The 24,156-nt window shown below is 36.8% G+C and overlaps 2 protein-coding genes across 6 annotated transcripts in view; both read left to right on the forward strand.

The window, feature by feature from the left end:
• The first annotated feature begins 162 nt into the window (after window positions 1–162).
• Window positions 163–17,886, forward strand: LOC127419510 (matrix remodeling-associated protein 8-like). Of its 5 annotated transcripts, none has more exons than XM_051660963.1 (10): window positions 163–246; window positions 1,918–1,944; window positions 2,036–2,338; window positions 2,420–2,521; window positions 2,952–3,443; window positions 13,133–13,291; window positions 13,491–13,521; window positions 14,716–14,786; window positions 16,598–16,675; window positions 16,789–17,886. In XM_051660963.1, exons 1-10 carry the CDS (start codon window positions 234–236, stop codon window positions 16,812–16,814), a joined length of 1,302 nt encoding a protein of 433 aa, XP_051516923.1. In that variant the 5' UTR covers window positions 163–233; the 3' UTR covers window positions 16,815–17,886. The 5 variants fall into 5 exon arrangements, 3 of the variants coding, with proteins under 3 accessions (XP_051516923.1, XP_051516922.1, XP_051516924.1); XR_007893682.1 differs by having other exon boundaries at window positions 182–333; window positions 14,716–15,363; XM_051660962.1 differs by having other exon boundaries at window positions 182–333.
• Window positions 17,887–20,030: 2,144 nt separating this feature from the next.
• LOC127419508 (segment polarity protein dishevelled homolog DVL-1-like) overlaps window positions 20,031–24,156 on the forward strand; it is a 55,219-nt gene continuing 51,093 nt past the window's right edge. Inside the window, exon 1 of the mRNA XM_051660959.1 lies at window positions 20,031–20,566. Within this exon, the coding sequence (XP_051516919.1) occupies window positions 20,397–20,566 (170 nt within the window). The 5' untranslated portion in view covers window positions 20,031–20,396. The remainder of the gene's footprint in view (window positions 20,567–24,156) is intronic.

Raw genomic sequence — 24,156 nt, forward strand, 5'->3', positions numbered from 1 at the left:
TACAGGTAACTGACAAGAAATTTCAAGCAGTGACAGCACTGCAGTGAGACATACAAGCTGCATCGAGTTTCATTTTAAGTAAAACTGTTGAAACCGTGTTGAATTTAAGAAAAATTTCCAGTCAGAGAGGGAGTTTAATTCTCCATGGTTTTAAATATCACGGAGGAGGGGCATGTCGGTGGTCCAGCCGAGCAGACGGATCAGAGTTTGCTTTTTTTGTCGCGGGTCGACGAATGAGCTTCTCAGGTGAGGTAACGCAGTCTTGAAAAGCTGCAGTTTCATCGGCCACCGGCATTGTAACAATTATCTTCAACATGCTTCGTTTGCTATACAGTGAGTAACAATACGTTTTTTTTTGTTTTTTTTTAATTATTATTATTATTATCTTTAAACTTATATTAGGTAACACTTTTCGTAATTTAAACCTCAAACAGAATATTATGTAATTTGCGTTTCATCCTACGGAATAAACGTTACTTCACTGGAAAGTCTGCACACGTTGCGCAGAAAACCTCCTGCTGGCGTCCTGCCAACTCACTGCATTTTTTTATTTTCTTTCAAAAATGAGCTTGTTTTTGTTATTCACATACAGTACATGCAGTTCACATATTACATTGGGTTGTCAAGAGTTGGTATATTTGGCAAAATCGTTTAAAATCTTTTCAGTTGCTTTGTTTTTAAACCCCCTCCTACCCATATCTGTTTTATGTTGTCAGTTCTGTTTTATTACTTGGCTACAGCTTGGTCTAACTTGAGCATAGTTCGTGTTGTTGTGCTTTGCTGAATTAGGGTTAACTCAGTTATGTCACCACATTTATTCGCTATGAAAGAGTAGCAGCATCTCGGCAAAAGTAAACAATGATGTTATGTGTTTCATTTCAACGAGTTATGAATTTCTTTGCTAGGTTTGTCAGTCGTTCTTGCAGAATTTTCTCTCGATTCTCTCAAAAGTTCTAAACATTTTATACTCTTGCTTAACCAAATATATTTTAAACAGTTAAATGACAGGTAGGAGAGACACAAAGTGATTTTTTCCCTATCAGAGTAGTCTTTTAATGTATGTGGCATGACATGTCATTGTTTAGTGCTACGAGATTCTTCTCAATTATACGTTTCAATAAAATTACATGGTTTGGGGCTTTGGATTTTTCCCTTTGGTGGCAATACTTTGCTTTCCAGTGCAATCCTCATGCTGTTGGAACAATTTCATTTATGATAATAGTAATACTTAAGATGGGAAATAAGGGTTTGGGACTGTTTTTGTTTTATTTTGGTAACACTTTACAATAAGGTTCCATTTGTTAATATTAGTTAACAACATTAGTTAAAATGAGCTCACAATAAACAATAATTTTACAGCATTTATTTATCTTAGTTAATGTTAATTTCAACATATGCTAATACATTTTAAAAATAAAAAGTTTTATTGGTTTACATCAGGTAGTGCACTGCGAACGAACATGAACTAACATGAACATTTGTGTGATTTTTTTTATTATTATTTTTTTTTAAATTATTATTACCCTTCTTGGACAACATTTGGTTAACTTTTTTTAGTGGTGGTTGTGCAGTAGTCTTCAAATAGACTGACTGATGTAGTCAGTGTTTAGCTTCTGGTTTACAGGCCTGACTGCGGAGATGGAATGAATGGAACCTCTGTGTCGCAAGTTCTTTGTGTTGGCTCAGTAGCAAATAAAGCATTTAGAATGATTTCTTCTGCTGTTCTAAACTAAGATTTGACTTGTCTCAGACATGTCTGCATTTACAGTGTGAACAACGATAAATGCAAAAAGTCATCAGAGTTTGGTGAAAACAACAGTAAATAACAGATGCCACATTTCCTCCTTTAGATGATCTTGTTAAACATGACTTGCATCTACAGTTATTCTAAAGATTATATTCCTATTCTTATTTCAGTCTGGACTGCCTTCCTTTTACCATGCGGTGAGTGAACAACAAAGTATGTTTTTTGTTCATCTTAAACCAAGCAATTGAAAGTCATAGTAAAGTGTGTGTGTATTTGTGCTTCTTTCAGCCTGGGCACAAAACAGCATGCAGAACGTTATCTTGGAGGCAAAGAACATTACTGTTCCAGCAGGGTCAGATGTTGTTTTGCCATGTCATAACCAGCGGATGGTTTGGAGGCAGGATCGCTTGCGGGACCGCCAGCGTGTTGTGCACTGGGACCTGATCCGGAACCGACCCGATTACACTGTGGAACGCATTCTAGATATGTTCTCAGGAGGAACTGAGCGCCTGTATAATGACTATAACAAGGGCCGTATTACTATATCAAAAGATGCCTTCATTGATGGCAACTTTTCACTAGTTATTAACAGTAAGTTAATCCTGATTGATCCATTGATTCACTGTTATATTGAATACCTCTCATTTATGTATTGTTGTTTTGTTTGTGCAGATGTGGACATGAATGATAAAGGTGTTTATACCTGCAACCTGCATCACCACTATTGCAAGGTCCACCAGTCCATTAAAATCCAGCTCAATGTCACTAAATCACGTAAGACTTGACATCTATTGTCCATATTCCTTTGGTTTGGGTGTGTTTAAAGGTGAAGTGTTTAATTTCGGTTTTCAAACAGGTTTCACAAACAGCTAGTCCGACCCCAAATTAATTTTGTTGAACCAATATTGCTATGGCAGGCTGGTCGGAAACAGATCAAATGTGCCACAGAGCCACAGTCTTTAGTTATAGGTATACAGTATAGTAGTTTAGTACACACAATAGTTCTCTCTGCATATTAAGCTGTTATAGAAGAAAGTAATTAGAAAGTATTAACATCAGAAAATTACATACATTGTCTTGCGCCTCAACTGAAAAGCTTCAGGCATGTTTACTTGAAACATAAATAATTTTATGAAAGTTTCTTCATCATGCTGTAAGTTTTACGTTATCCAAGTTATCTTCATGGAAATATCTCTCTCTGCAGCCCAAAAGGAGAGACGTGTGTGGGACGGTGATAAATCTGTGTTTGTGGTTCTGGTGGGGAAGAGTGTGGTTCTTCCATGTGTGAACCGTAGAACATTGTGGACGGACAGTCATAGAGATGAAGGCCAGCAGCAGGTTGTCCACTGGGACTGGCAAGCACCTGGGGTCACCCGTGACCGAGCTGACCGCCTCATTGATGTGTACGCCTCTGGAGAAAACCGGCAGTATGGACCACTCTTCCTCCGGCATAAGATGAACATCTCAACTGATGCATTCTCCATGGGGGATTTCTCTCTAAGAGTCCGTAACATCCAGCCCTCGGATAAAGGCCTGTTTTCTTGTCATCTTCACCATCACTACTGTGGTCTGCATGAGAGGCGAATCTTCAGGGTGATCGTTGGTCCATCTGTCCAGCCTTTGCCTCCAGCACGCTCCCCTACTGAAGCACCAACAACTCCCTTTTCCCGTCCAGTCATACCTGCTGATAACCCAAGTGAGAGAATCCTTTTTTGACATGAATTTAGTCTTTCTTTTTTGTTATTAACATTTTTATTGATTCATAAATTAACAAAAAAACAAAACAAAACAACAACAACATATATATATTGAATCAGTCACTTTAAACATTAAACCCCCACTATATCACCTCCCCCTACCAAACTCCCACCCCACCCTGACCCCCCCACGAACACCCCTGTGATCAATAGAATATAGACACACACACAAAAAAAACACAAAACTAAAACAACAACAAAAAAGTAAAATAAAATAAAATACAATAATCAAGTATAATTAAAAAATAAATAAAATAAAATAAAAACTAAACTCTAAATTACTCTCTCCACCGCCCCTTCTCGTGATTCCCCCAAAATGCTAAGTAATTGCCCCATTTCTTATTGTAAGAATCCCTAACTCTCATCCTTATGCTCGACCCCTCCTCAAAGGCAGCCACCCTCCCCATCTCCACGCACCACTCCGGGAACGAGGGTGCTCCATCCGACTTCCAACTCCTCAAAATAACCTGCCTACCAATCATCACACTGGTCAAAACCCAGTCCTTCATGTACTTATCCTCCAAATCCATGACCTCCCCATCTCCCAAAATACAAAGTCTGTGGCAGAACGAGACCTGAGTGCCCAACACATCACACACAAAACTTTGCACCTTCAGACAAAATTCTTGGATCTTACAACACCGCCAAAAAACATGGGTGGTGTCTCCATCTTCAGAATGGCATCGCCAGCAGATGGGTGTGTCCTTAAGACCAAGCCTATACAATCTAGAGGGGGTCCAATAAAATCTATGTAAAATCTTAAATTGCATAAGGCGAACCCTTGCATCTTTAGATGCAGACTTGACATTTTTTAGAATCCTAGCCCACACTCCCTCCTCCAATAACAAATTTAAATCTTCCTCCCATAATCTTTTGAGAGAATTTAAAGCTCCATCCCCCAGACTCTGAATTAGCAGGGAGTAATTCACTGATGCCTCATGACCCTTCCCAAAAGCAGCAATCACCACTCCCAGAGTATCTGCCACTCTAGGGGGGTGCGTGCTACTCCCAAAAACAGTGCAGAGCAGGTGGCCCAGCTGTAAATACTTACAAAATTGAGATCTAGGAATCCCAAAATGTTGAATCAAATTTTCAAAAGATCTCAATACTCCACTCTCATATAGGTCACCAAGTGTATTAACCCCCCTCACAATCCAATCTGACCAACAGAAAGGGGACTTATTAATACATAGTTTAGGGTTCAGCCATATGCTCGAGGCAACATTTAAATAAATATCCGAGTTAAACACTCTGGACACCTTTGTCCATATCGAGTGTAAATGCGAGATGACGGGGTGTGACTTAACTTCTCCAATTAGTTTGATAGAAGGGCTTTGCAGTGGCGAGATAGGGTCAAGAACTTCCTTTTCAGTACAAAACCGGGGAGGGGCTCTCTCAAGTGGAAGCGACCAATGAGCCAAATGTCTGAGACCAAATGCATAATAATAAAACAAAATCTTAGGTAGGCCTAGCCCACCTTTGTCAATCGGCCTATGTAACTTGTTAAAATGTTAACTGGGACGCTTTCCATTCCAAATGAAGGACTTCGCTATGCTATCAAATTGCTTGAAATAAGAGAGGGGGACATCTACAGGGAGAGATTGTAGTAGGTAGATGAATTTTGGAATACAATTCATTTTAATAAAATTAACCTTCCCAATCATCAATAAATGTAATGAAGCCCACCTACCCACATCGCTCGAAAACCTTTTTATTAAAGGATCAAAATTAACTCTTAACTAAATCACATAAATTTGCTGGGAATAAAATACCCAAATACTTAATGCCCTGTTTGGGCCATTGAAAGGCACCCGGTTGAAAAGCCGTTATTGGGCAGTACGCAGTCAGAGCTAAAGCTTCGGATTTAGACCAATTAACTCTTTATCCTGAAAATTTTGAAAAGGAATTGATAATTCTGTGGAAGCAAGGCATAGATCTAGTGGGGTCGGAAACGAATAACAAAATATCATCTGCGTAAAGCAGAAGCTTATGCGCCACACCTCCTGCCGTCACCCCTGGAAAATCATCCTCCTTTCTCATCATGGCTGCTAAAGGTTCCAGGGCAAGACAGAACAATAATGGGGAAAGAGGGCAACCCTGCCGGGTGCCCCTATTCAGAGTAAAATAATCTAAAATTAATCCATTTGTTTGTTCCGCCACTACAGGGTGTCTATAAAGTCACTTAATCCATCCAATAAAAGTATTTCCGAACCCATATATTTCCAAAATCTTAAAAAGGTAATCCCATTCTACCATATCAAATGCCTTTTCCGCATCAAGTGAGATGGCAGCGACCGGAGTCTGATCATTCGCCACTAACCACATGATATTAATGAAATGCCTAATATTATCAGAAGAGCTTGGCCTCGAATAAACCCCACCTGATCTATATGTATAAGAGATGTCATAACTTTACTTAATCGGTTAGCCAGAATTTTTGCCAACATTTTTACATCTAGCTGGATCAGGGAAATTGGACGGTAACTCTTACACTCGCTTGGATCTTCGTCCTTTTTAAGAACCAGACTGATCCGGGCTTGTGCCATGGTTGGTGGAAGCTTTCCATTCTTTAATGATTCCGTATAAACCTAACAAAAGTGGAGCCAGTTCTGTAGCATAAGATCTAAAAAATTCAGTGGCAAAGCCATCTGGCCCCGGAGCCTTGCCTGTAGGCAGGGCCTTAATTACCTCGTCAAGCTCCTCCAAGTTTATCTCAGAATCAAGAGAATTTTTTTGCTCAGTCGTCAGTTTAGGGAGTTCTAATGGTTCCACAAAATTTCTAATATCTTCATCAGTAGACGAAGATGAGGAACTATAAATATCAAGATAGAATTCTTTAAAAGCATAATTAATATCAATGGCCGAAGTAAATATTTCACCACCAGCAGATTTCACTGAGGGAATGGTAGAAAAAGACTCTCTCTGCTTTATATATCTAGCCAAAAGCTTCCCTGCTTTGTCACCCGACTCAAAGTATGACTGTCTTGCCCTGAATAACCAAAACTCCAATTTCCGCGACAAAATAGTATTATATCTGTATTTCAAAAGGGTCAATTCTCTGAGGCCATCAGACGACATTTGGCACTCAGCTCTGCCTCTGAACTTTTAATATTCCCTTCCAACTCCACGAGTTCTTGTGCTTTGGATTTATTGGTGAATGAGGCATACTGTATGATCCGATCCCTAAGAACCACCTTAATTGCCTCCCAAGCCACACCCACAGAGGATACTGAGGACCAGTTGGTCTCCATATAAACATTGATTTCAGTCTTTATCATTTGTTGGAAATCAGGATTTTGCAAAAGGGATACATTAAGGCACCTACTATATGATTTCTTTTTCTCTGTATGTTTCAACACCTCTAAACTCACCAGGGCGTGATCTGAGACCAAGATATTTCCAATTGAGCAGTCAACAACAGATGAAATGAGGGACTTAGATATAGAAAAAAATCTATTCTAGAATAAATCTTATGGACTGATGAAAAAAATGTATAGTCCCTAACAGATGGGTTCAAAAGTCTCCAAATATCTGCAAGACCAAGATTTTTACACATCCTGTGAAGCGTCAGTGTTGCTCTAGGGGGCTTACATACTTTTGCTTCACTATGATCAAGGACTGAATCCATCAATAGATTAAAATCTCCTCCCAATATTATATCATGAGAGGTGCCAGCGGCTTGCAACATCCGTTCAAGATCTATAAAAAAGCCCTGATCATCAGCGTTAGGTGCGTAAATATTAGCCAAAATCAACCTTTGCCTCTGAATTTCTCCTAAAACAATAATGATTCTTCCTAATTTATCTTAAATCTGTTTGAGAAATTTGAATTGTAGATGCTTACTTATCAGTGTAATGACTCCCCTGCTCTTACTTGAGCCAGCACTAAAGAAAACATGTCCACCCCATATCTTCCCAAATTTTTCCGCTGCCTGTGGGGAAAGATGTGTTTCTTGAAGAAACACTATATCATATTTTTTACGCTTAAGAAAAGAAATAATCTTCCTTCTTTTTATGGGGTGCCCCAACCCATTCACATTCCAAGTAGAGAGAGATAATCCACACATATTAATAATTGACATATTGATATAATAGAAAAAATAAATTGTGTGTCAAAAACAAGATTATAAAGTCCACATTCCCCATTAGAGCAACAATAAAACCCTGAACTTCCCCCAGAGCAAAACAAACAGAAAAAAGAAAAACGTGCGCATTACCCCCATGCATGACAGCGCCAACCGGTGTCAATCCCTCTAAACTCAAACAGTCCACGTACGCCTACGAGAACCCCCGCGACAATTTTGCCATCAGATTGCTCAAGTCCGGTGCTTCTGCACAAATTTTGTAAAGCAAAATTACATAACAGAAAATACTCTGTAAAACAGACCCCAGCCAACATGCAGAATAAACACAAAGAACATGTAGATTAATTCACAGAACTGTCTTGAAGATGTGTTCCTCCACAAAACAAACTCCTCAGACAGACAAACAATTGTTCAGTGAGCCGGCTGTTATGAGTGCAGCAGATGACATAATCTTTCTAATGTCCCTTAAAAATACTCCACAAAAACAAACTCCAGCCGCTAGGCAGAACCAGCACGAAAAGAAACAACACAGGCATCCCAGTTCCTCGGATGATCAAGAGCCAAACTCACTCGGAGGCCGCTTAAAAAAGTACATCATGACTTACTCAACCCGTCAGCTTTATAAAAGACGTCCATTATGTGAGCATATAGATATTTTGTGGATATCCATAGTGTTCATTCTCAATCTGGCCAGGAACTTCAGTGTAAAAGCGATCTTCCGTCAATGCAAAAGTTTCTTGAAGGAGTCATGCCACAAAACAAACTCCAGCCGCTAGGCGGAACCAACGCAAAAAAACAAAAAATGGCGCCCAGATTCCTTAGACAATCGAGTCACTGAACAGCGAGTCAGTCCACTAATATAAGAAACATCAAATGGCCTACTCACTCCAATGTATTTATAAAGGAGAGTGCCTGTTTGGGACATGTAAATACTTTGCTGCCGTCCCTGGTGTCTATTCTCAGTTTGGCCGGAAACATCAGTGCAAAAGCGATCTTCCGTTGATGTATGAGTTTCTTACATTCCTTGAACCGATCGCGTTTCTCTCTTGTCGAACTTGCAAAGTCCGGGAACAAGAAAATATTGTGACTCTTCCAAGAAAACTTTCCTTTGCTCCTCGCCTGGTGCAACACGAGATCATTATCGGATGATCTCAGAAATTTGGCCAGGATTGACCTGTCTCCCTCAGCAGATCTGCATGCCGGGACTCTGTGAGCTCGCTTGATTTCCAGTTTATGGCCTATTATGTCGAGCAGACTCGGGAAGAGCTCGTCCAGGGATTTCACCATATCTCTGCCTTCTTCATGCTCAGGAATTCCAACAATTCGTATGTTATTCCTTCGGCTTATATTTTTGAAATATTCAAGTTTTTCCAAAACGTGTTCCAAGTCTGTTTTGGACGCGGGCGGATTAGCAGATAATTCCCTTTCCGACGACTCCAGGTAATTGATTCGTATCTCAATATCTGCGACTCTTGTGACCAATTCAGAGAATTTTGTTTCCATCGCCGTAATCGATCGATGTATTACAGCGAGATCCTCCAAGTCAGCAACAGCCTTCATCAGCATCACCGAGATGTTGGACAGTTGACAAATATCTTCTCCCGACGCGCTTTCCATCTCGAGTCCCTGGCTCGCAGGCCCGTCAGAGGCCTCAGCTTGAACACGTAAGTGTCTTTTAATGTCTCCAGAGTCTGAGGATTTTGACTTCTTTGCCATGTTTACCTCAAAGAGCAAATATGTAACTGGGTGTATCGAATCTCACCGGATTATAACATGAAAATAATAAAAAAAACTAGCAAAGTGCGCAGAGCCAGTCGCTCACACGTCTGCTTCTCACATGGCGTCACGTGTCATGAATTTAGTCTTTGTTTTGTTGCAGTTGCATCTTTAATTTGCTGAAAAGACCAGGGTCAGGGTTCTAGAGAATGAGACGCATCACTGTTGTACTTTAAGTGGGAGAAATCGTAACTCTGAATGTGGCGGCTGTTGGAATGGAAATCCCACTTTACAGTTAAAAGAGTTGATCATCTTTTTAATAAAGACATTGGCAGTGAGTTTTCATCTAGAACGCACCTTAGCTGGAACTTCCTGAAAAATAGTGTTTTTTGTTTTTTGCAGGATCTGTGCTAAAGAAGTAACATTTTTGATATGATTGTTGTCAGATTTTATTGTTGATTTGAAATATGTCATTTGGTAGTAATCTTGACATGCCGTTTTGGAGATTTCAGTCTTTTCCCATTTAAACAGATAAGAGCTGGACTTGTATCAGTGAAAAATAGTATCCCGCAGGCTGCACAGAGGTGTTGTGAGCATGGCTGAGGAGTGAACTGATTTGACTTTAAGGGACTTTGTGGTGTACCCACCAGGCTGCTTACTAGCCTTAAGGACCAAGACTTTCTTTGTCAACCAGCTTGATCAAAAAGTTTTGCATGGCTATGCTAGTTCACCAAACCAGCACTAGCCTAACTTGTATAGAAATGTATGCCAATCTAAGCTGGTCTTTTCAGTGGGGTGTATATTTAAAACCAAAATACATCTTTTGTGGAACAAGCTCTGTAAAAAAAATTATGTAAATTAGCGCGGTGCTATGTTCAAGGACTGTGCGCTCCAATTTTTGTGAGAGTGCTAATCCTAAGCGCAATTTTCATGCCAGCGCAAGTGGGTGTGGGTTGGAGTGTTTGAGCTATTTTTGGGTGTATGCACCCAAACTGTGGGTAAATTGTATGTTAATGAATTGGTGCAAAGCGCAATTCGCTATTTTCCTGAGAAATAGGTCATAGCACTAAGACGTTTCAGAATCATGTCTGTTAACAGCGCAAAGTCTTAATTCAGTTCCTACATTTGCAGTTTGGAAATTTCACCAGCAGGTGGTAATAAAGTTCATGTCCAAACTCTGAAAATATAGTGGAACATCAACTTAAGTCCCTGACAATCATTGTTGTGGCCGTTTTATGAAACAAAAATGTATTCGATTTGTTTTAAACTATCTATAGGTCATTGTTTATTTTTAAATTATTATTATTATTATTATGTTTATATTTATAATTGTATTTATGATTTACTTTGTATTGGCATTTTTTCACCAGTGGCAGTAGAGTGATTTTTAAAGTCACTGCAAAAGCCTGGTAGAAGTTGGAGAGGGTAAAATGTTTGGGTTTTGTATGAACATTATTTTTATTATATTTTCGTTTTGTTTAAAGTTGAATTTATATTTAGAAATATTTTTGGTTTAATTTTTTTATATTTCAGTAAATGAATTTAATTTTACAAAATCAAAATCGACCGAAAGAAGTGAAGTGTGTGCCGAGACAATCACTTAATACTATCCATCATTTTTGTGTCAGAAGATGAAAATGATTAATGATACTTGCATTCTATAATTTAATGGAGCATACATCCAAATCCTGAACCACATTTTCCATGTGTATAAAAGGAGCGTGTCACTATCATAGAAATATGCCTGACATTCAACAAGGACACAATTAATGCACAAAATTCCATATTTCTATTCAGAATTCATTGCATACAGCCCATTTACACTACCAAATTCTTATGAATGTGCTGTCTTTGTTTATATCGCTGGTGCTTGACAGGGAATGGACTATATAATAGGACCCAGACTCTGCAATAAATACAAAAACTACATGGCTATGCCCATCGTCTTTGCATATATATTATGACATTATGGCATATATTTTAATAGAGACTTATGGCATTGTGCTGTGCTTAGTGCTAGTGCTCATAAAGTAGCGCTCCTGAACTAATTGGTTTTATTCAATTCAGAAATGTTATTTAATCTGACTAAATTTAAAATTAGGTTATACCACCAAAAAAGTTTTATGGGTTAGTTAGATCAAATAGAAATAGAAATAAATTGTTGGAGAAATGATGCCTGAGAACTATAGGTTATATTTACAGATGTCTTCATTGGTAATGTTACAGTAATCTCTCTGACTCTCTTTTTTTTCTTTTCTTTTCTTGGCTTTTTAGTCTTTGTCTAGACTGATTCATACCAGTTATGTTGGCTCTATCCCTGCGGTCTCTTAGTGAAGAAGAGTTTGTACAAGTGAATGTTTTCAACTGAAATGCAGTGTATAGGTCTTAAAGAAGGTGGGGATTTTTTGCTGGAATACTGCTTTACATTTCCTCCGCTTAGCAATGGCTGAGTTCACTTTATAAACTACTACAGCCCCACAAAAGGTCACATCAACACCTTATATTCTCCTGGGTTTCGCAGATAGCTGCGTTTATAATATTTGCTTAGACTATATTCACCATCTTGCACTGGGAATGGGCTGTTTGTCGACATGAAAAACCACATCTGTCCAACATCTGGCTTTCATAGTAACAAGAATGAGCAAACCGCGAGAATGGTCTGTCTTAGATTCATATCTTCTCATATCTGTAAGCATTTTGGCCCAGTAGTACAATATGACTCTCCGCCGGTCAACAACACGTCTCATAGATTTAGTGTCTCACCTGAATGGGACCTTCTTGAAAGTTCTAAATTTGATAAGCAACATTTAAAGGTTAAACAGCACAAAACTTTAACAGACTTTACATTTTGAAGAAGAGATTCTTCTGTTCTTGGCTTGGAAAAAAGCTACATTTTAAATTTCTAGCTGTAAAACCACTGTAACAAACCTGTCAAAAAAGTTCAAGAATTGTTGCTGTGGCATAGCAGTTTGAGCCAGCATATTTAACTATGGCACTCACATGCAGATGACACAAATATAAATTCGAATCTGACTCGTGCTGTATTCTGATCCCACTTTTCAGACCATTTCTTCTCCTATAAGTAATTAACAATAAGGCCAAAAAATGGTGATCCATCATATGAGTAGGTATTTTGTAGTTGTTATTAAATTATAAACACTGTAGTATTGCAAGACAGATATACAGGTTTAGTCATAGTGTTTGACTCTTTAAATTCTACGCTGTTCATTGCAATGAGACCTACTGTGTCATGAAATGATAATATTGAAATTATGCTATCTTTGTGATGCTAAGCTTCAGCACTTCAGACAAAATAACACAAAAATCAAACAACCCAATTTACAAAAAACAGCATTCAATGAGTTTATTTGGGTTATTTTGGCAATAAAATGCAATCCCAAAGGCTGTGGCACTGTGTGGCAGTAAATAAATGGAAAATATCTCCAGACAGATTGACAAAGCAGTGGTCTTTCTCCCCGCCTGCACTATCATTTCCCATTCTGCTGGTTTGGTTTTTCTCCATTGCTGCTGCATGACATCAGGTCTGGAACTCATTATTCCTGTTTTGGCCATTCAGACATGAAGCCCTGTTAGTCTACCAGGCCTGGGTGAAATGGGAATAACAAAAGTAACATGAAAAGTCACATGGAACTCATGTCACGGGGGCCGGTGACATTGCCAGTTTAATATATTAATATAGAAATGTATCTGCTTTGCATCCTGGCTTATTTGGTACAACATAAAGTAAATAAATATTTGAAACCAAATATGTAAGTGTTCTCATTTATTTGGTCTTCTCACATTGCACCTTTTTTTATTGGTGTGCAGATACAAACATGGTTGAAGCACCTCATGTCCTCAATGTAATTCTGCCAGAGAATCAAACTAACCTCTTGCACCAAGTGGGCTACATCCTGGCAATCTTCCTGTTGCTTCTCCTCATGCTCATTGGAATCATAATGACCACAAGGCACTGTAGAAAGAAAGGTAGGCTCATAGAGTGGATATAGTGATGATTTTACTACCGTGAAAAATAAATCAATGTGACTTTATGTTTATAAAGGAAGGGCATATAGAGTTGCATGCAGGTCACATTATTTTTATTTTTTTTTATAAAACTGGTACTTCTGAAAAGTTTGCATCTTGTTGAACTTTCTTTTGACATTTTAATAAATATCTGTTTCAGGGCCTGAATTTGAGGTTCGGAGGTACGAGCAGTAAGGATTAAAATACACTTTTGTTAAATTATTTACTATTTGAGTCAGTCCAGTTTCAAAATATCTGACTCAATGTACAGATCCACATTAATTAGGGTACAACTGGGCTAAAGGCACACCCTAAGGAAAATTAGCTTTTTTCTGATCACAAAGTATATCATCATTAAAGAAATACATATATTTTTATTGAATATTGATGGAGCAACATAATTTGTGCAAATAATAACAGAAGGTTGTTTTGAATAAAATTATATATACACTACCGGTCAAAAGTTTTGAAACATTTACTCATTCTTTATTATAATTGTTTTTCTTCACATTTTAGAATAATAGTAAAGTCATCAAAACTATGGAATAACATAAATGGAACTATATGAATTGTGTTGTGACTAAACAAAATCCAAAATAAATCAAAACTGTGTTATATTTTAGCATCTTCAAAGTAGTCACCCTTTGACTAGAATTTGCAGAAATGTACTCTTGACATTTTCTCAACCAACTTCTTGAGGTATCACCCTGGGATGCTTTTTAAACAGTATTGAAGGAGTTCCCATCTATGTTGGGCACTTATTGGCTGCTTTTCTTTATTCCAAGTCATCAATTTCAAAAACTTTTTTATTTTAAATTAAATGTTAGTTTTATAATGAAAAACATTCTTCATTTCAAATCTATTTGCCCCAATTAAGAAAAACAATGTGTATAGGGGCCTTTAGCCCCTGCAACAGAGGGGCTTTTTCCCCCAAATGCTATCCTTTCACTTATTGGACAGTTTTATATATATATATATATATATATATATACAGTATATATAAAATCACCTTAAACAAAACTGAAAATGACAAATAAGTATTTTGTCTAAACAATTTTTTTTTGATAATTTCCAGGATATTCATTAGCTACATAAATTTGCAATATTTTAAACATGATTAAATATTAGAACAAATTGCTTCAAAATCAACTTTTAGACATTGCACACAATGATCTCATGGATCAGGAACTTTTTGCAGTGCTTAGTGACAAACAGGTGTTTAGAAAAGTCCTGTGGTAGATTTTGTTGCTATTTAGTGTTTTGGGAAAAAATAAAATCAAAGGAGCCTTTTACCCTGTGGAGCCTATAGCCCTGTTGTACCCTACTTTGCACTATAAAGGTTATTAATACATGCAATTATCTTTTTTTTTTTTTTTACTTGGCAGGGGTCGAAGGGCATCAATTGAGCTAGATGTCACAGAAATGCAACCCTACAATCATGAAGACTTGCGGCCGGGTAAGGTGTAATCAGTAGTGTAGTCTACGGCATACACAGTCAAACGCTGTATGCCCCCCATCTTTCACAGGATTTTGTGTATGCCCACCTGAAATAAGTGATGATACGCAAGGCCGTAGCTAGTGGGGTGAAAGGTGGTAACAATTCTAGAGGCCCACAGGTCCAGGGGGTCCCCACATCAAATTCTAATCTGTATTTTCTAATAGGAAAGGGGCCCAGAGCAATAAACATTTAGGGGTCCCTGAATACCTTGCTACGGCCCTGATGATACGTATGGCCCTGGTACAACGAGTAGGCTTTTGACCCGGAACTTTTTCTAATGACACGGTGTTATTATTATTATTTTAAAAAGTGTACAGAGATTCTCTATAAATGCGCATGGAGCAGCGGGAGGTGGGAGCACAACTGATGGCACAGGCAAGACAGACGGTCCGACTAATCTGATCCTCCAATCAGAACGTTCATTTCAGACGCGACAGGATATTTGCTAACCAATCATATTTTTCATTTCAGTAAGGGGCAGGACATTTCCAGCCTCTAATGCACAAGCGTCCCTGGAGTAAACATAATTTGTGTGGTAAATGTATTTCCCTGCTAAACGGATATATATATATATATATATATATATATATATATATATATATATATATATATATATATATATATATATACACATACACACACACACATTTAAATATAACTTATGCGATTACTCTTTGTGAAAATACTGCATGTTATTGCACCCTTGCTAGTTTCTGATGCTCTTTGCAGATGCTGGACAACTGTGTCCCGTAATTATATCTAATGTCTTTTCTTTTTTTGTATGCATTTTACTGCTGTTGGTGGTGCCTTTTTCTCGTGATATCAAATCATTAAAATTTATATTTCTAAGTAGGAAAATAATTTCACTATACACAGAAAAGCACATTATAGTACACAAATTGTAGGCTATATATGGTAATACAAGTTAACGTGTTAACGTACACATTACTTCACTCATATTAGCTGCAATGCTTAACAGTTTATTGTGTATTAGGTATGTGTAAGTTATTAATTACAGTAATTTTCACAGTAGCCTAATAAAAGGAACATTAATGAGACCTATTAATTTAAATACATATTTAACATCAAGTTACCATACCATTGTCCTTAGCAGTGTACTCTACACCATGCCAGCAAGAAACTTACCCTGATATACATTTTGTAAGTTTATATTGGACTATAATTACAACAGCCAATTTTTTTTTTTTTTTTTTTTTAATGGTAAAAAAATATATATTTCTTACACATTTTACATATATACTGTATATAAATGTAAATATATGAATTTTAGAGAGAGGGGCAAGTTTTTTTTTTTTTTTTTTGCTTCATAAATTCACCTCTTCAGACACTACTACACCACTGGGTGTAGCCACAACTTTCCATGATTACTCATGATTTGTGAAAATTCTGGTTCTCTTAAAGCTGATACAGGCCATTAAAATTAAAGAAATGAATGAATATTTGCTATAGTCAAATAGTTAAATAGTTAACTAGTAAAGTCTAGAGGAAAGTGTTTGACTCCCAAGGATTGTTCCCCCCAACCCCACACCCCATACTTAAAAAATTACATTCTCAAGAAAAATGACTCTTGGATCACAGTCAGTTAAATGGAATCTTTAAAAACAGCCTTGGGACTTTTTGTTTTTGCTGATGATAGGCGTGCTTTAAACTGAGATTTTCCAGTGAAATATCCTTTTTGAAAGCTGTGTGCCTCGCCAGAATTAATAGATGGTCATTTATATCAGTTTCTATTGAATTCCTCTCTTTAGATTGCAAGAATAACATAATGAAAGAAAGGGCAGAGACAAACAACTATCCCTCTCCAAAGGTTATCGATCTCAACAGAGGTAATAGAGTCTTAATTACCCATAATTACTAATTTGTCTAATTTCTGACCAGCAGATGGAATGTAATATATTTAATAAAATATACCCTTTCTATTTCTCTCTTTCACCTAAAGAAATGGAGAGAATGTCATGGATGTGATTCATGGTGAGCTGCTGGCTGGTCCAGAGCATGCTGAATGAGAAGAAATTCAAAGACTTTACAATCAGAGGAGCTTTACATTTTTTCCCTTTACATTGAGAACACAAACAGAATTACTGTTGTGTCTGCTTCAGCATAATTACTGCTTACATTATTGATCTGAAACATCTTATTTCATAATACTCGAATTCTGTTAATATCAGTAAATCATTAGAAGTGAAATCTTTTTTCTTATCATAAGTGTGCAACAGTGGTTTCACAATGGTAATCTGTTGAACTGAAGTTACACACTTAAAATATAGCAAGGCCAATATGCTGAATTGTGCATTTGTATTACTCTAGTGCTGTTTTCTGTGTGGTAGAATCTACTGTAGATGCTAAATCTGGCAATGTCACAATGGTACTTACCAGAAGAGGTGCATTTACTGAGAATAAATGGGTTTTCTCCTCTAAGAATAGAAATTTCGTATAAATCTCAGGAAGTAAACAAATAGCTGTGGCTTCAGGACTAAACAGCGAAAGATGGTATACAAATGAACCTCAACGACCTTTTAGCAATTAAATGTCTGTACTGTTCTAGTATGTATGTGTATCTATACTATAATCTATAATATTACTTGTTTTATGAATTTTTAATCTTACTTTAATCCTAATAATTTGACAATGACTTCTTTGGTCCTAGGTTTTCAATCCTTGTTTTATAGCATTGTATACATGGCACAGTGCAGTTTATTTGGTTTTGCAAATATGAGCAAGACCCAGTTATCTTTTTTTTTTTCATCTTTATCAGTTTTTATAATTTTTCTTGGTCAGTAATGCTCATTTACACAGGTTAGGAAGTATTCATGCAAAAGGTTACAGGATTATGCATAGAAAAACCATACAAATGCAATGATCTGATAAGCAGTAGATTTTATTCAATCAGGAGTGTACATTTATCATTAGAGTGGCAGTACATGGTTGTGTTGGTAGAGGATCAATGTAATAAAGTTTATTCTGAAATACTTTGTATAAGAGCTGCAATGTAGCTACATCATATCTCTTTTCAGTAAACAATGTTCTGTCAACTGTTCTCAGATTCTGTTATCAGACAATGGCTCTTGTCAGGGGTTTGGAATGTTTAAAGTAGTGTCTGTTTGCATGTATTTCAGAAGCTGAAGGGAATTCAAAGAACTTTTTTAGTGAGTGTTCTACTAGCATGCAGTTTTTTTTTACAGTGAAGTTATAAATGTAGAAATTATTTTTTTTACAATAATGGAGTGAGAAATGCAGTGTATGGTTTGACTGTGGAAGAGATGGAAATGTGTCTGTTCAAATTCATAATTGTAGAACACATTTAGATTGTACTCTTAAACAATTGTTAAACAAAGCATTTGAAAAGAAACTGTTTATCTGCAGTAGGAAAGTGAGGAGTGCATTGCAGAAGGCAATGGAAACTTTAAGTACAAACTAAGCGCAGAGGACGAGCCACGAGTTTAGAAGAAAATTCTTGACACAGTCAACAACTTTAAGAGTAAGCTCATTGTAATTGTTGTGTGCCAGGAGGCAGAGCGCAAGTTTTAGAATGTAAGCAATGTGCTGTTTACAGCTGTGTTCTTTCATTGTAATTGCATCTGACTGGGGCGTGACTGTTTGTGGTGCATGTCTTCCACTATCCATTAAAGAATATAGAAATTCCAGAGAAGGGAAGTGCTGCCCTCTGCTGTTAAAATATATATTGACCAAAAATATACTACAGACTACTGTTAATTTTGTGTAGTTTTATTACATTTCTGTGTGTCCTGCGTTTACAAGGACATGATATAAAGTGGCTACAACATTCAGTTAACATCACAGGGCAGGGGTAATGACTATTGTGGTAATTACTATATACCATTAAAGATATTGGCAAATAAATTGGATCCTCTAATGGCCAACCTTGCTATATCCTAGGCAACACAGTCTGTCAATCAAACATTTCAGCAAATATATTCAATACAACAGCAATACTTTATCACCGCAGCTATTTGTCCCTGCATTAAGTATGTGTAGATCTTTTATATATACTGCATTGACAAATTTATTACTGTTTCTTATATTTGCAGTAAAACACACTACAGTACTATAATTGCTTAATGTAGATTATATAATTGACTGTATTGTGATCTAAATGGTTTCTTTAGGGAGACTGAGTTGGAGCAGACTTCCCAGGTTAACAATAACATGTGCCAAATAATAAAAAAAAACCTTGAACTTAGATCAGTAAATTATTATGAATTATGAAGAAAGTCAGTTCAATATATTTGTATAGTTCTTTTCACATTTCATATTGCCCAAAGCAGCGTTACAAAGAATAGTGCCTTACAAACTTAGTAAGACAATACTGATATTATTGCCTAGTATTATAAGTATTACTGTTAATAATAATAATAATAATAGTATAGCATATATGAATAATAATAATAATAATGATACTAATAATGATATTTTCATCACAAAGAACAGTGCTTTACAAACCCCTCAGTGAACAAGCAAAGGGCAACAGGGCAAGGAAAAACTCCCTAAGATTTATGAATAGATGAGGAAGAAACCATATTTTACATTTATACAAGCAAACATACATAAAGATGTAATAACTTACTCTAAATGAGAACAAATTTCTGTCAAACAAACAAATAAATAACAGGTGGACGTAGGCTACAGAAAGAAAGAGAGAAATAAATAAATGAATGAGTGAATAAAGGAATGAAACCTTTTTTGATTAAATCTTATATTTTAATTAAATATTTTATTTTGTTATTATTATTTTATATTACCATTATTTTCATCTTCTTTTACTTTTATAGTTATTACTGTTATTATTGCCAATTAAAAGTAAGAATATTATTTTTAATAAATCTTATATTCTAGTTAATTATTTTATTTTATATTGTTATTATTATTATGAATTAACATTACTGGAACCTTATTTTACTTTTACAGTTATCAGTGTTATTATTGCCTATTAAAAGAAAGAAAGAAAGAAAGAAAGAAAGAAAGAAGAGTGAATGAATGAATGAATGAATGAATGAAAGAAGAAACATTTATTAAATATTATATTTTAGTTAATTAATTTATATTACCATTACAGAGAGAGAGAGAGAGAGAGAGAGAGAGAGAGAGAGAGAGAGAGAGAGAGAGATATACAGAAGAAAAGAAAAGAAAAAAAGAAAAGAAGAAAAGACCCATCATGAGGTAGAGATTCTATGTAGCGCTCCAGCGAGTGACTGTTGCAGACTCAGACTACCGCTAGAGGGAAGCCTGTCTCTCCGAGAAAACTGGAATGGAAAAAAATCTCATGAACTCCAGCTCATAGGGATGTGAACCGTCCCTTCCTGTTTTACTGGCGATCAGAGAAACGTTGACGCCGTGATATAGACGCGCAAGCTTCGATTATGTCTGGAACCGCTTACTCGACCAAGAGCAGATGTTTTGTTTTCCTACGTGAAGCCGGTAACCAGCAATGTCGCCTTATAGAGCCTATATGTCACTTGACGAGTTCTAGTCTATAGATATATTGCTCCTTCTTCTGTCAATGATTGTCCTACCCATATAAGCCTTCTCATGGCGGAGACCAAAATAATATACCATATCGACGAAGAAGAAACACCGTATTTAGTGAAACTGACCGTTTCTCCGGAAAAAGTCACGTTGGCGGATTTTAAAAATGTCCTCAACAATCGCCCGGTCAGTAGTTATAAATTCTTTTTCAAATCTATGGATCAGGATTTCGGGTAAGTATAGAGAATTATGATTTGTTCGTTTTACAGTCTGTGTTATTATTAAAAAAAGAAAAGAAAAAAAAAAAAAGACCGATCACACCCATTGTCGACTGGGCGTTATGGCAGTCATACGCTTTATAAACGCTGTCAAACCTGGAACGCGCTCCGATCGTTTGATTGTTCATTGTGACGTTGCTACATTGTTATATAGTCGCTGGCACCTGCTTTGAACCCGTGTTCTAATGTGCGCGTGCCAGCGCGGGTGCGTACGTGCTCGATTCAGAACCCACCAGCAGCTCATGCACTGCAACAGAGCTAATTTTGTCAACTCCAGTCGCGCACTGCAAGTTGTCCATATGGTGCAAGTATATCATGGTTGTTCCTAATACAGTGTCGTGTGTTGTAACTGCATTTGACACTGACATGTGCTCTGGTTTCCCTCAGGTTTTAAGCATTCAGAGGCTGTAACTGTCATAATGACAGAAAATAAAACATTACATAACAAAGTGAACATGAATTTAATAGTAGTCTACAGCACTCCCAGTCACCCTAAGAGGAGAATTAATGGGATATTTCACCCAAAAATGGAAATTCTATAATCATTTACTCATCATGGTTCCAAACATATATGACTTTCTTTTCTGTGTGGAACACAAAAGGAGATATTTAGCAGAATGTCTGGTAAGCTCTTTTCCATACAATGAAAGTAGATTGTGACCAGGTGCTGTCAAGCTCCAAAAAGGACAAAAATAAAATAATAATAAAAAAATAAAAAAACCCATAAAGCAAAACAAAGGGAGTCTGTATAAATCATGCACTATATTGTAAAGCTTTGTTTGTTTGAGAAAAAGTTTAAAAATTACCTAGTTATTCAATTAAAATCTTAACTTTTTAATTGACAGTTGTAGTCACCATTCATTTTCATTGTATGGAAAAGAGCAGCTTGGACTTTCTGCTATAAATAACTGCTTTTGTACTTTATGGAAGAAAGAAAGTCCAATGTTTTTTTTAAGACAATGAGGTTAGTAAATGATGACTTATTTTTTTGTGAACTTCCTTTAAGTTAATTAAAAGTCCCTCTTGCCACTATATGTTCAAAGGGACAGAATAAAACAGTTTGCACAGAATTAGTTCAATAGGCACTTAGACAGTTGTCTTCTGATACACTGACCAGTACTGACCAGGTCAAAGGTGGCATAGAATTGAATTTCGCAAACAAACATCAACCCTAGCCTCTAAATCCAATTAAGATTTATAGCCCTTTCCACCGAAATGGCAATGGTTTGCGTGCCGAGCCTGTGCTCCACTGGTTCACGGCCAGGGCAATCTGGAGCCTTTCGTAAGCCGGCTGCGCATTTCCACTGACTTCAGAACCAAACAGTGACGTAATGGGTAACGCGGCTACTTTACCTGCCCATAAACATACATGGCACATCACAACAGTGTTTGTGTACAGCTTTTACTCTTGTTTTTGAGGACATATTTAAATATACGGATTAATGCAATCCAACATTATTACATTGCTTAACAAGATTGTCAGAGATGACATCTACGATATAGACAACAGGTAATGTAATTACATTATTTTGTAGGAACTATGGCTTAACTTGCTAAATTCTGTAAACTGTAACAGTGGAATCATTATTAACATTGGTGTAGCAGATGGTTGTATTTAGAGTTTTGCTATAGCATATAATATTAAGTTTACAACTTGATTGAGAATCTGTAAGTTTACCTGACAGATAGCCGCGATCTTCCGAAGTTAGAGTAGCTGGTCAAAAATGCCCTTACTGAACAAAACAATGCACAAAATAAGAGGACAACAGTGTAAGGAAAGCTAACAAAGTTGACAAATACAATAACTTACTGAGATCAGCTGCAGAAGACACCTGTGATTCGGTGTTTATCTCGAGCGTGACTGGCTGAATTTCATGTCCCAGTTAGATAGTAGGCTGGTCGGTGTCCGAGTCCAAAACATTGTTGTTCTGTCCACTGTTGCTTTTGTTTAGGTCATTCTTATGGTCCCTGCACTCCCTTAAGTGTTTTTCAATTTGTTTATTATTTGGTCAGTCGGCATGCATAACTTAATGCTTCTCGTAGACTATTTTTTTCCTCTTAGTGATCTCTCTAGTTTATCTCGGATCTCCATAAAGACCATATCGCAAGTAGAATGCTCGTTTGGTCCGCGTTACCTGAACGCTTTTAATGTCTGATAATTTTGTGAGTTTTTTTATTGTTTTTATAGAGTGAAGAAGTACACGCTGCTGCAGACGGTAGCTACGTACTTTTGTTTTTTGTGAAACATTTGTTGACGAAACATTATCCCGCCCTCTGCCCCCTGACGTAATTAGTTCCTGCGTGGAGACCAGCAAGCTTTTGGGGTTGGTGTCAAACCAGGTTTTCGGCCCCGGAATGGCCTTTTCTGTGGTGGAACGTGCAGAACATTTCAAGAATTCGTACTGGCCCAGGAACCCACCCCCGAACCGTGTTGATGGAAAAGTGATATTAGAGGCCCTAACACTGTATGTTAAGACTACAAACTTCATTAAACTCATTATTATGGCAGAAGTCCTTTTCTGTCACTTAAAAAACACCTGTAATAATCTCAAAATAACGACTGAGATTAGTGGAGGGGAACTGTGAGAGACTGTGAACCAGGCTGCAGCTGTCAAGCAGAACTGTCACTTTCCAATTTGTCAGTGTCAACCAACAAGAATGAATTCATTGCCAAATATTCCCAAACAGGATTTCAGAAAACGTAAAATAAACAGCTGTCCTTTTAGTGAACTGTTATTTTGTTATTATGAAACATTGTTCATGTTGAAATATCTACAAAACTCAACTAGTGCTTTCTGTTGTTTGTCAGTGTAACAAAATGGTCAATATTCTAACAAAATTTAAGCTCTCTTACAGTAAAATAAAGACTTATTCTATTAGAAATTATTATCTTAAATGGTAACAATTATGTCACAGTGTCATATTATAATATAATGACATATTATGTGTTATTATTATTAATTAAAATAGCAAGTAGTGTTTTTTTTATTTTATTATGATTGCCTCTTGTACAATAATGCCTCGTTATAAGGGTAAATAAACAGTCTGATCTCACAGTGAAATCAGAAGCAGTAGGTTGACTTTTCTTTAGCTAAAATCAGTCTGCGCTCACCGAAATATGAAACACTGCCCCCAGTGGCCAAATCCTGTTGTTTGGCTTATGGACATGTGTGAGCTCCATTTTCTGGGTGTTATGTCCACAGAGGGGTGCCAAAAACTGTGAAATTGTGAAGGGAGTAGTTTTCAGCTGTACAGGCTGCAACACAGTGAAGAGGAATGTATAGCTGCTTTTCCACCATCGGGCAGAACAGTTCTCATCAAAAAACCGTACCGTTCCATGCCAACATGCAGAAAGATAAAAGTTCCCAGACTACCTATAAAGGATATTTGTTGACAAAATATTATATACTGTAAGTATTATATGAAAAAAATATATGAGAATATATTGATGTATTTTGAGTTTAAATGAGCTAGTAATACTTCCCTGACGAAAAAGGTGTTGAAAAATAAATGTAGTCTACAATACTAGTTAAACCATCATAATA

This window comes from Myxocyprinus asiaticus, chromosome 28, assembly GCF_019703515.2.
Source record: "Myxocyprinus asiaticus isolate MX2 ecotype Aquarium Trade chromosome 28, UBuf_Myxa_2, whole genome shotgun sequence".
Classification (NCBI taxonomy): Eukaryota; Metazoa; Chordata; class Actinopteri; order Cypriniformes; family Catostomidae; genus Myxocyprinus; species Myxocyprinus asiaticus.